Here is a 13523-nt window from a genome sequence, read left to right on the forward strand (position 1 = left end):
TATTAGTATTTTTTTCCATATATGGTCATCTCTATCTTATCCACTCTTGCTACATTGGTGTGCATTTAGAGTGCCACACACCCACATCTTTGTTACAATATCGATGCCATTCTTTTTTAGTAGTTTTAAAATTTCTGTAGGTATTTTATTCGATTCCATGACTTTTTCATTTTGAATACTTTAGTTTTCATTACTATAGCTTTATATACAATGAATGTAATTTTATTATAATAAAAAAAATATATCGATACCTATACGTATAGTAAATTAGACATTAACATTATTTCAACTTTATTTAAAAATTAGGTAGAAATCAATACAGAAAATATATTTTATTCTTGCTAACAAAGATTCTTTTTATAAAACTAAATATTACAATTAAATATTATTTATTTTGTTACAATAATATAAAATAATAACATCGAGAGCCTTATAAAAGAGAAATTAACAATAATTAACAAATGTTATTTATCACAGCTGTCTAATCATGATTTACTCTGTGCTTTAACTCTTTCGCGGAGGGTAATGAGGTAGAAGAGATTTGTCGCTGTGAGACCAGACTATATAAGATCCCTGATTAGAAATACTTATTTACTAAGTTGTGGCGTCGTGCCAAAATAAACTACCTACTTAAAAGAGTGTCAAGACAATCGAAACAATGCCAATCGCTACATTAGTACAACAAAAATGTAAAACAATATTGGTAAAAATAGTTGTACCCATACTTTATAATGAAAATCAGTACAAAAAGAACTTAAAAATCTATATGCTTGTACGAATACTCACGTATGTACAAATGCCACCATTTAAATTAACAATTTACTAGTAGACGAGAAAAACAGTTTTCATTTTACTACTTGGTTACACACAATGTTATAAATTATTTCTTGAAATGCTGCCATTTTTTGTAAGTCTTTTCTTTTTTATCCACTTTGAAAGATCCATCATCCATATTGATCTGTCGAAAACACTGTTTATTTAGATCATCATGTTGTGAATAAATACTTCTATTTATCTAGAGTATATATGTGATTCTAAGAGTGTTGGCTCTGTTTGTGCTGTCGCATAAATTCGGCATCTAATACCTAATAAATTTAAGCCTATCTGGTGCAGAATAAAACCGTATTCACTTATTAAACTGTTTTTTCGGGCTGTTAGGCCGTTGTCTTCTGAGATTAGTTCTCCACATTTCGCCAACACTAGGGGTTGGCATGTTCTAGAGCGGTTACTGCTTCGCTTGTAAGCTGAAACTGACGCTACGGAGGCCATATTTAATATTTTCTACTCGCCTCCGCTCCACTGGTTTCGGCGTGTCGTCTTTTGTAGCTTTTCTTATTTCGTGTTTAGTGGGAAGGGTGTTTGTGGATTTGAATATTGGTATCCATGTTTTGTTAATTTTTAGTCCTTCTTCTACCCGATTAAAATTATTTGGATGCTTATATATTTTCACCGCTTCCCGATATAACCGTGGGTATTACTGTGATGTTTTATCCAGCATCTGCGTTTCTTCAAACAGTAACCAACACACGGACAGATACCTAAACAGAAACTCAAATTATCATATAGACCAAAAACAAGGTATCATCAAAATCATCTGCAAAGTAAACTTCTTTATATTGAAAAAACGCTCACCTCTAATGGTTATACCAGAAGAGAAATACATAAAGCGATGAACAACATCTCTAGAAGAAAGGACGAAGAAACAGAATGTAAAGGCAAATCGTTCTTGCCCTATATATCGGGGGTAACAAACATAATTGGGCGAATACTTAAAAAAGCCAATGAAAAGGCCACTTTCAAGCCTACAAAGAAAATCAAGGACTGTTTAAGATCGGTGAAGGACAAACGCGACCCATTAGCAACGGCTGGAGTATACCGAATACCATGCACATGTGGAATGCTATATGTGGGAACCACGAAAAGACACACAACGCAAGGATAAACGAACATAAAAGCCATTGTCATTTGGACATATCGACAAATCTGCCGTTGCCGAACACGCTTTGGGAAGCGGAGAACCTCGGATACTGTTTGAAGAAACGCAGATGCTGGATAAAACATCACAGTAATACCCACGGTTATATCGGGAAGCGGTGGAAATATATAAGCATCCAAATAATTTTAGTCGGATAGAAGGACTAAAAATTAACAAAACATGAATACCAATATTAAAATCCACAAACACCCTTCCCGTAAAACACGAAATAAGAAAAGCTACAAACGATGATACGCCGAAACCAGTGGAGTGAAGGCGAGTAGAAAATATAATTATGGCCTCCGTAGCACAACGCGGCGTCAGTTTCAGCTTACAAGCGAAGCAGTAACATCTCCAGAAGATACCAACCCCTAGTGTTGGCGAAACGTCGAGAAATAATCTCAGAAGACAACGGCCTAACAGCCCGAACAAACAGTTTAACAAGTTAGACGATGGCCGTGAAAGCATAACGCATTGTATTCACTTAGTTGTTAACAAGAAACGCTTTTAAATTAATTCTAACAATTGGTGTTTCAACACTTCTAATAATCTTAATAATTTCATTGAATGTATTTCTAACGTTAACATTGTCATCGTTACTCATATTATCTATATTTTTTAGTACCAAAGTACAAGTAGTTGATGTTGCTTTATATTTCAAAATAGCCAAATGAAACGTATATTTTTCCACTGTATCATAGTGATTAAAAACTTTCCTTAATTGTTCCGCAAATGGTTCAAAGCAATGATATCCAAATTCTGTAATAAGCTGTTCAAAGTAATTTATAGTTTTGGTAGCTAGTTCATCAACAGACAAATTTTCCAATATAAACGAATTCAATTTCAAAGATATATGTTCATCAAAACTGTCGATCAAAGTGAAGTGTTTACACCAATTTTCAGCGAACAAAGCTAGCAATTGTTGGTCGGGTTCAATGTACATAAATGATTCAAAAAATGAAATTCTCATACTATCAGAGTATTTCGATAAAATTTTAAAAACAGTTTCGAAGTTCTCATTTCTTTCCGGTATACGAGTTTGTAACACACGTACCACAAAATACTCGATATAACCAGGCCGTTCCTCTATAACAGGCAAGTAACGGTTGATAATATCGGTTATGAATGGCGCCGACAATATCATTAATATATTATTATCTGCAGACATGTGATTCAGAAAAGCATTCAAATATTTGTTTATTTTAACCCCTTTTGATTTCAATCCTTCAAAGTACTTGAAACATTTCTCGATATATTGTGCTCTGTATTTGACAGGTATAATAACGTCCTTTAAACTCTCTAAAGTTTCTTCATCGTTAACATCAATGTTATTCATGCTCTCTATAACTTTATCCAGCAGTTCTTGAGATGGATTCTTCAGAAAATACTTTAAAGTTGCTGAAAATAGATATTTTAAACTTGATATATTACTTTCTTTTCTATTTGTCAATAAATGTAAGGTATGTTCTTTGTTCAGAACTTCGCAGCTGAGAAATATGGCGTGTTTCCTCGCAGATACTGCTTGCTTTGACAAAGCTTCTACGTATGAGTAAAGTACTCTCTCTGGAGATCTATAAAAAACTTTTTGCAATGATGGTAAGGCGGATTGTAAATAGTCTCCTCTGCAAAATTTCATTATTGTTGGAAGCATTTTGTAAGGTTCATGAACGTTAGCAAGTCGTTTGGCTACTTCACACTGAATCATATAAATTTTACACATCTCTTCATCCACTAGATCAAGTTTGTCCTTTTTGGGTAAATATCTTTCAGAAACAAAAGTTATAAAATCATCAGTAGAAAGTAGAATACCTATTGCTATTAGTAATAATCTCGTAAGGGCAACATTATTCTTGTCTACTTGCGCTATGAGAGAGTCGCTTATTATTTTATCAAATCCTAAATGTGAATAATGTTTTATTAGTCTATAATTTTTTTTGCCATTGAAACACGTATCAAAATTTTCTGCTATTATTGTCATATAAGAAGATAAAATCTTTGGTTCATTTTTTAGAAACCAGCAGACAAATCGTGAAACCGGATAGCTCTTGAACAATTCTTCAAAATAAAATTCTAACATTTTATTTGCGAAATCGTCTCGATCTTTGGTAAGAATAATTTTACTAAAAACTGCATCAAATGGACCAAAACACTTATCTTCAGCAATAGTTTGTCGCAGTGTTTCAAATATATCTCTATTGTATTCTACAGCATATTTAGGGAATTTTACATTGTATAAAATAACATTTGCTATTATTTGATTGTCGTATTTACAATTATTACTAAAATTGTCTTCTATTAACTGCACAAATAGTGGAAAATCTACAATTTTAATACAAAATTCGGGATTTTTCTGACAAAACCTCAGAACTGTTAAGAAAAAATCATGTTTAAAACGTTCACGATATGCATAATCATTAACACTATTAATAACGTCTTCTATATGCTCCACCATTTCTGTGTAAAGGCGCTTACTTATGGATACATCTACATTACAGAAATCTCTGCTACGATGTTCAACGACCATATCTTTAAGGTATTGAATAAGCAACGGTTTATAATCTTTACCATTCTTAACTAAATATTCCAAATGTTTTTCAATAAAATCTCCACTGTCGTAAAGTGAAAATTTTTTTTGTGCTCTTAATACTTGAAATTGTTCGTTAATATACTTCCAATGATTTTCATTAAAGTCTTCTAACTTGAATGCATTTCTCAAAGTGCACAACACATTTGTACGAAAACTCGGGTCTTCATTTCTATGCCTAAAACAATAATTGAATTTTATTATTTATGGAAAAATAAATACTTAACACAAACTTGAATTGCACATAAAGTCTACGCTATCAATGGGACGGTAGGTGTTACAGATTATTATTCTTAAATTCGTATCTACGAAAAAGTCACGCATCTGCATCAATCAGGAACTAGAAGTTCTCGTCCTACTGAGAAGACTGAGAATTTCTATTTTCCGAGTAAAGTAGAGGAGTGGATGGATATGAATTTAAGAATCATAATCTGCATACCGTTAGTCCTTTTTTTACATCTTGATCCGAATGGGCTTAAAACGTTTATCCGAACACGTACCAATGGAGTACGAGATTTAATGACTGCATGGCACATTTTACTTTGTCCCTCAATGTTAAAAGCGTGTTTGTCACGTATGCGGCTTGACTAGGAGCTACTAATAGGAACTTGCCCATTGGTTTTAAAATTTTCGAGGTTATTAAATACAAATATATGTCTCCAGAATATATAGACAGGCCAAGGGCAGTATTTTGAATTTTTGGAAATATTATCTGCAACTATTATTATGAGGGACACCAACAATAGACTATTATTCTGTTTTGTACAATAACGACTTCGTTAATATGGCTACTTGTTCCCCAAAAACAAATCCTGTATCTTAGACGGGATTCGGCCTGGGCATAATAAAGCACTATTAATTGTTTCTCAGCTAAACTTGTTTTTTTCGAAACAAAAAAAGTTACTGAGTTTAATTTTGCGGCAAGTGCATCACAATGTTTTCTCCAATTAAGACATCCATAAGTAAAGGTCCGACAGTAAACAATTACATTTGGACTCCCAAAGATGTTTCAGATCCGTTAATTATGGCATTTATATCATCCGCAAATATTGTAAAATATACATCTGAGTTAACCGAGACAACATCGTTGACGTAAATAAGAAATCGAATGGGTCCTAAAATTAAGCCATGTGGTACACCTATATTAATATCGAGATAGTTTGATTTATGACTCGCATTTGATTTTTTGCCTTTCTCGGTAAAGCTGACATATTGTCAAAGTATAGTTAAATCAGATGTTAACCAATTCAATGCACGTCCTTGAATATCCATATTTTTAATTTACAAATTAAAATTTCATGATTGACACAGTCGAAGGCCTTGCTAAGATCACAAAATATCTTAACAGGACTATCTCCTGCATCTATTAAATTTGTGAGAGTATCAGAAAAGGAATGATTTGCTGTATGAGCAGATTTTTTAGACTGAAAACCATGTTGGTTACTAACAATCACATTATTTATCTATAATAACTGTATTCAAAGATTCTTAAAAATACCGAAGAAATTGTTATTGGAGGGTAATTATTCACTCATAGGGTCACCTTTTTTATGAATTGGTAGCATCTTTCGAGTTTTTCTATAATCTGGAAATTTGCCATTTGAAAGATAATTTAACAGCATTAACATATGAGTATTATTTCACCACACTATCACATTACACTGTTTCCATAGATATACTATAGGTCCTAAGGGTCTAGAGATAAGACCTACATGCTAAACGTTATCGAATGATTGAGAAACATCTAGAAATGCAGCTATACAATAATTTTGTTTTTGAGCGAATTTCAGATGGTTTTTACCACCCAAGGAATTTGCTCGGTGGTAGCATGTTGCTTCCTAAAACCAATTTGATAGCATGACTGTCGTTTAAAATAGACTGTAATGTAGTCTTCTCAGAAAAGGCCATTAAAACACTTTGGATATAATAGGTAACAACCTAATTGGGCGATAAGAACATTTGGGCAGCTCTCTATTGAAGTGGAAAATAACTGGCTTTTAATATTCAATTAGATTTATTTAAGTAATTAAACTTATGCATTCATTGGGTAAATTCTTTAGTATCAAATTAGATATAACTATATTATGATCAATTACTTCTTTGATTTCAGATTTTTAAAAGGTTTAATACAGTAAAGTACCACAATTGTAGCGTTTTAATGGTTTTTTTATAGGCCAGTAAAATTTGATGTTTACTCTTTGGAAAAAAATATTTTTGTTCTAACAAAAGGAGAGAATTTATTATTATTTTAATAAAAACATTATTGGATTATTGCAGAATCTGCAATAGAATATTGCATGAAACTGATCAGGCAAACTGAAGCTATAACTCGTTTCAAGGATGACGTAACGACAGCAGTGGTATGCTTTGATTTGGAAAAAACTCTTCCAACCCCACACCTCACTTGCAGTAAGGTGTTTTACAGCAGGTAGTTGTGGACATACAATTTTTGCGTCCACGACTTGAAAAGTGGTAAGGCCACAATGTTTATGTGGCATGAGAGGCAGGGTGGTTGAGATGGTGGCATCCTGCTTACTTAAAATTATTAAAATGTTGCCTTCCACTGTTAAGAATATTATCACATTTAGCGATAATTGCGGAGGACAGAATAAGAGTGCTCTTATCATACGATGTTGGTCTTATGTCGTAGCCAAAACCTCTGTAGAGTCCGTAGATAACCATTTTTTTGTGCCAGGTCATTCTTTTATGGAATGCGACCAGGATTTTGCCGTCATTGAAAATGCCAAAAGAACAAGTGAAGCTCAGGTGTTTGTTCCAGAGCACTGGCGAAAAGTTGTGGCAAAAGCCAGAAGGAACTTTCTTGTTGTCAATATGGCAGATAATTTTATCCCCTTAGAAGAACCACTTGATAAATTATTTGTTTCCAAAAAAATCGGCATACAGACGATGGTATGGTTCCGCCTTAAAAAGGATCCTTTTACCTTACTATACAAAACAGCGTTGGGTACCGATGTTCTGTTTGACAAAAGAAGCCTAAAACCTCCAACAAAAGGCAAACCACCAAGTTCTGATATATTTCCAGATCTTAAAAGAAAAACCACCAGGCAACAAAATCCAATCAATCCAGCCAAGTATAAAGATCTTCAAAATCTCTTGGATTTTATACCACCAATTTATCATAACTTCTACAAAGAACTGACAACAACTCAGCCGGAGAACGGGAAGAAGAAGAAAAAGCAAGTTGCTGACAACAATTATATTGAACAGCAAGACAACATATTTTTCATAGACAATTAATCTTAAACCATCCGTTTTTTTTTTGTAAAATATATTGTTATCCGAGCTAACTGGTTACCAGTTTTTATTACCATTCTATTATTGATATTTTTTTAAAATTTGGTAAATAAATAAACAAAGTCCCATATAGTTTGAAAATATAAATATTAAAATAGAGAAACCTGCCTAGGATTTATCATAACATTTAAACTTTAACCTTCATTTTCTCAAAATGCGATAATCCTCACTTACCCCCCTTGGCTTGATGCCTCAATTCTCTAATGTGTCACAGTATCAAATTTCGTTTTTAAGAGTGAGTCACCCTCTTGCAAGATATTGTTGGACTTGATAGTTGTGACGCATGATAAAGAGGTCCCTTTAGGAGGGGTGTTGCCACTTATTGCCAGTAATTGCAATGTATGAGAAACTTGATTGATTCTGTGGAAAACATATATCATTGAATTACTACAAATAAATTTTAAATACAATGAATAAGTACTTAATTAAAATAAATTTTAGGTTAACTGTGTATCCCTGTGCCTTGGGAAAATAAAATAAATAAGGCAAAACCACAAAAAGATGACAGGCAGAATATATTGCATAGATAATTCTTGATAATATCATAATGTTAATGTTGCATTTTAATATTGTTTTATCCAAAACGTTAAATATTAAATAGATCTTACCTGAAGCATATATACTTCAAAACTTCCACCAGCGCATCCAAATCTTCACTGTTGCTACATGTTTCTATGAGTAATAATACTAAATTTAGTCTCTCATTTAAGTCAGAAGTGACATTAATTTTTTCTTTAAGCATTGGTACAGCTTTTGAAGGTGGGTAATATTTAAGAAAGTGACTATAACCTATCTTTTGTTCGTTATAGTGAGCTTCAGCCCACAACTCAACAATTTCTCTGGGTGGATTTAGCTGTATCATTGAATGGAAAACCAGCAAGAGATCTTTTAACTCTTGGCCATTGAATTTCTCGATAAAAGTTTGATTCAATAAATCCCATCTTTTGTTTTTGGGATAATAATTTAATAATGTGCAGCTCCTACAGGAGATTACACGATCGAGCTGGTTAGGAAACAGATTTCTAAATAAAGTTTCAAAATTTTTACCTAATTTCTGAATAACTACGGCATTGTTTAAAAACTGTAAGTAATATTCGCTATCTTTTAATATGTCATAATTAGCCATATTAAAAATCTTTTTAGAAGTTCTTCTGCCAACTCGGTTCAAACAAATCTTTTTTTCTCGTTGAAGTTGCAACACTAATTCTGGGTTTTTTATGGCTATATTCTTTAACACCTTCCAATCACTGTAATCCTTTTGTTTGAAATTCACATAGAACATAAATAGATCTTCACTTTTATTGTAAATGTTAAGTACTTGGTTTGAATTTAACTCTAAATCATGCTCAACAATTGCAGATTGGATTTTAGTAGGACTGCATTTATGTAAGACTGATGCTGCCAAGGGTAAACCATATCTGAAAAAAATGATTTTAGTCCAACATGTCGGTAGGGTGGTTAGGTATAAAAATAAAATTAGTTTAACACCACAAACCCAGCTATGTACACTAAAATGCAATAAAAAATAAGCCATTCTCATAATGATTATCTGAAAAAAGGAAAATATGACTTTTGTACAAAAAATAACAACAATTTTTCCATTTCCTCAAAAAATTTTAATTACAGCATTTTGTTACAGAAAATAGTTATATGGATAGATATTGAACCATTTGACATTCAGTGACGGTATTGATTAAAAAGCATACTTTAGAGAAACTAAATTATGATGAAAATCATACAAATGCAAAAACGATAACTTATTTGCTGATAAAATATATCTTCTTCTTCCTATGCCGTCCCCATTAACGGAGGTTGGCGACCACATTTTTAAAAGCTTCTCTGTGTTTTGCAACGTGGAATAATTCGTCTACAGTCATGTTTGTCCAGTCTCGAATATTTCGCAGCCATGACTTCCTCTTTCTACCTATTCCCTTTTTGCCATTGACTCTACCCTGCATGATGATCTGCAGAAGACTATATTTATTATTTCTTAGTATGTGTCCAAGGTATGCAGTCTTGCGTACTTTTATCGTTCTCAACAATTTTTTGTCTCGTCCCATCCTTCTCAGCACTTCCTCATTGGTGACCCTGGCAGTCCATGGAATTTTTAACATTCTCCGGTATATCCAAAGTTCAAAGGCTTCAATCTTTTTAACTATTTGCGCTTTTAGTGTCCATGTTTCTACCCCGTACAATAGTTGCGACCAGACGTAACATTCAACAAACCTCAGTCTCAGCGCAGTATTCAGATTTTTGTCACAGAACAATTGTTTGAATTTTAAGAACGCTGCCCTTGCCATTTCTATTTGTACCCGGATCTCTTGGTCTGGATCTAATATATAAAATATATAAATATAAATATCTGGATAAAATATATAATAGAAAAAATTTGAGCCATTTATTATAAGTTCCAATTATTAATATGTGTGACAAGTATGATATATTAGACTGTATGTAGATGCAAGGAATATATATGCATTATACATATATATTCTTTGGTAGATGTATTGAATTCAAGATGTCAAAATAAACAATATGGGCAAATGGATATATCTTTGCGGCAGGCAAGATACACAAACTAAAAGAATTGCAGAACAAAGGACCAGACTATAAAAAAGAAAAAATTCATAAAATTTAGAAAATTTGAAGATATTGGAGATGGTCTGAATGCAAATGGTTCAATGGCGAAGATAATGACAACACTTAAGTTATACTTACTTCTTTAGAAGAGCTTCAAAAAGTGAATCTATTTTTTGCTCATTCCAGTGATTTGAAACCCTATTGAGAAATTTCTTTTTAACAGCATATGATACATGTGGCAAGAATTCTGTTACAAATGCCTCAGGCTCCACATTTTCAAATATATTCTGGAAAAACCATGCTTGCTTCAAAATTTTACTTATGTAAACATCATTTCCTTCTTTTAGAACCTCTAGGAGTTCGTTGGATCTTTTAAAATAAATTAAAGTTTCGATGTAAAACAAGTTTTCTTGGTAAGATTTAGGTTTTAGGCTTTTTAAGGCACCGTCTAATTGTTCTTCATTTTCAAAAACTGTTGTTTTTAACAACTTAAAAAAATTTTTGGTCCTTTCTCCCTTTAAATCCCCATCAAGATTATGAAATCTTGTTGCAAAGTCCACCTGATCACCCATTAGGTTTTCCTAAAAAATAAATGTTAATAAAAAGTGGACCAAACAATTGAAATACTGATTTGATTCCTACCACTGTAATCATCTACCTTCTTCAAAAATACTTCAAAAATATAACAGGATGCACTTGTGTGCTCCTACATGCCAGCATGGAATGCGCTATGGAAAAAATCAACTAACTTTAGCTGTGAAGTATCTTATTTGTACAGCTTGTTGGTAAAGTAGTCACCATAAATTTTGCTAAATGACTATATTTAAGTATGCCTTGACATTGTCAATTTTGACATGAACTTTTGTTTAACAAAATTTTTTGAAAATACTAGGTAAAAGTGATATTCAATACAGTAAAAATTATCATTGATTACAATTCTTTTTGTTTTAATCATTGTTCATACAGTCAGTCTCATGTCAAATTATCATCTTCTTATCTAGAAAACATCAATTTCATCTGATACAGATGTAAAAGTAAATAGTGACAGTGAGCATTAATTTCCAGAATGAAAAACCATTATAATTAATGTTTTACTGGGACCAAATTGAATATCAATAAACAAATTATCTCCATTCTGTCTGATCTACAGGTACTATTTTTTTAACTGATCCATAGTATTAGAGTGAAATACTTAGTGTATTCATAAATCAACTTGATGATGAATTACTAATGATGATTTAATATCTTAAGAATTTTTTGTTTGAGTTTTTATGATAGAATAATACGCAGGACAAATGAAATCACCTCCAACTAAATATTAAGATATAAATACTGTAAGCCTATTTTAATATCTGCCTCAAGATAAATAAAATTTTCAAAACTGAGAATTAAAAAAAATACTTCTCTGAACTTATACCAAAGAATATGTCTATATTCTTTGCTTATACATCTATTTCTGGTTGAATTACTCTGAATCTGAAGCATGTTTCCTAGTGTTTTCATTGCAATTAGCAACAGAAATAGTGAAGCACTTTCCCCTTTGAACCCATTTTGTCATATACTATACTGATTTGGATCAAACTATACCGTTAGGACATAGTCAATTTTAAGTTTCAAAATTATTTTAAAATTAATGTTTGATCTTAGCTTCAAAATCAGGCAATACAGTTTAATTTACAAAGTAAGACACCTTTAAAAATCAACATATGATAGAAAATTGGGTGGTGAAAATTCCAATAAAATAAATCCACTTATTAGTGTTTAAAAATTGACTTGGTCAATGGTTAAAAAATTTTACTAAAAATTTTTATCAGGAGATATCACAAAATTTGTAGGTGTTAGTAAATACATGATTTCAGAAATACCACTTTGATGTGAACTTGATATTGATGGATTTATCTGAATATTAAACAAGAAATAAAACTAAAATGTTTAATAGACATTTAGGTAGAAGTAAAAAGAACAAAACAAAGTACAAGAATAATCAGAACAATCATCAAACAACAAACTACTGAGCCTGTCTACATGAAGGAACTGCATAAAATGTTCGGTGATAAAATTGCTTGAAAACGCTCACATATAGACAAATACTCGAAAATATAAGACAGAGCTTATAATGAGCTAAGAACAGAGATGGGCAGTCAATATAAAACAGGTAATCTTCCTAAAATCAAATGAAAGAATAACCTAGGAAAAATTCAAAACTTACATTAAATTGGTATCCACTTCATATAAAATTGTTGGTAAAGATTTAAATCTAACAATTTAGACTCAAGCTAAATCACCCATCAACTTTCAAACAATAAAAACCATTCAACATTCAAGTACTAATTGAGATTACAGGATTGGATTACACAAATAATCACATTATGAAAATTCTTCTTTTTATGAGTAATAGATGAGTAATAGAAAAATAAAAAAACAGTTGGATGTATGAGTCGGTTAAAGTCTAGCCACCGTTCCGATGAAGTTAGCTACAAATGAAGGAAATTTTAGGAGCGGCTAAATGTAGCAGACGAATCCAACGTTGCCAAGTTGGCTAGTCACAGAGATTAGCATAACCATAGATACAGTGTAGAAAAGATCTTTAAAAGATTACAAAATATATCAATTCATCAATTCTTTATTTTTTTGGTTTATCGTTTATGTGCGGGTTTTTTTTCGGTTGAAGATAATTATGGTTGTAATGTGCAAAGAATGTTCAAAAGTTTATTCAAGCCAGAGTAATCTGAATAGACATTTAAAGGAAATTCATGGCTTAAATGCACAAATAATATTTTATGATAAAAATGTGACATCGTTTAAGTGTTTAGAGGGATGCAATATTTCTTTTAGGCTACGACTAGAATTAGTACGGCACCTAGAGGATTGTCATAATTTTGAAATGGAACGAGAGATGTACGAATTCTCTACAATTGAAGGTCAGTATGAATCCATTTACTTTCTAAATATCATTAGGTACTTACATTATTTTTTTTGGACTTTCAGATTTGGTTAAGAAACTTTCAAAGTGTTTCCAACGCAGAATACATTTGTCCTCGTGGTTTAGTTTTTTCAGTTTCCGTTAAA

At 32.0% G+C, this 13523-nt stretch overlaps 1 protein-coding gene across 1 annotated transcript; it reads right to left on the bottom strand.

Annotated features, from left to right (window-relative positions):
• Positions 1–307: 307 nt before the first annotated feature.
• On the bottom strand, positions 308–12859 carry LOC140443959 (uncharacterized). Its single transcript, XM_072535495.1, has 4 exons — positions 12664–12859; positions 10593–11035; positions 8483–9292; positions 308–4737 (listed from the first exon to the last, which is right to left on the bottom strand). The coding sequence occupies exons 2-4, from the start codon at positions 11024–11026 to the stop codon at positions 2460–2462; spliced, it is 3522 nt and encodes a 1173-aa protein (XP_072391596.1). The 5' UTR covers positions 11027–11035; positions 12664–12859; the 3' UTR covers positions 308–2459.
• Between the last annotated feature and the right edge of the window lie 664 nt (positions 12860–13523).

The sequence above is a fragment of the Diabrotica undecimpunctata genome, chromosome 6 (assembly GCF_040954645.1).
Source record: "Diabrotica undecimpunctata isolate CICGRU chromosome 6, icDiaUnde3, whole genome shotgun sequence".
Classification (NCBI taxonomy): Eukaryota; Metazoa; Arthropoda; class Insecta; order Coleoptera; family Chrysomelidae; genus Diabrotica; species Diabrotica undecimpunctata.

Coding starts and splice junctions, on each gene's coding strand:
- LOC140443959 (XM_072535495.1), bottom strand. CDS start 11,026: ATGGGTGATCAGGTGGACTTTGCAACAAGATTTCATAATCTTGATGGG. Junction 9,293..10,592: donor TTTGAAGCTCTTCTAAAGAA/GTAAGTATAACT, acceptor CATTTTTTTCAG/ATATGGTTTACCCTTGGCAG. Junction 4,738..8,482: donor TTGAAGTATATATGCTTCAG/GTAAGATCTATT, acceptor TTATTGTTTTAG/GCATAGAAATGAAGACCCGA.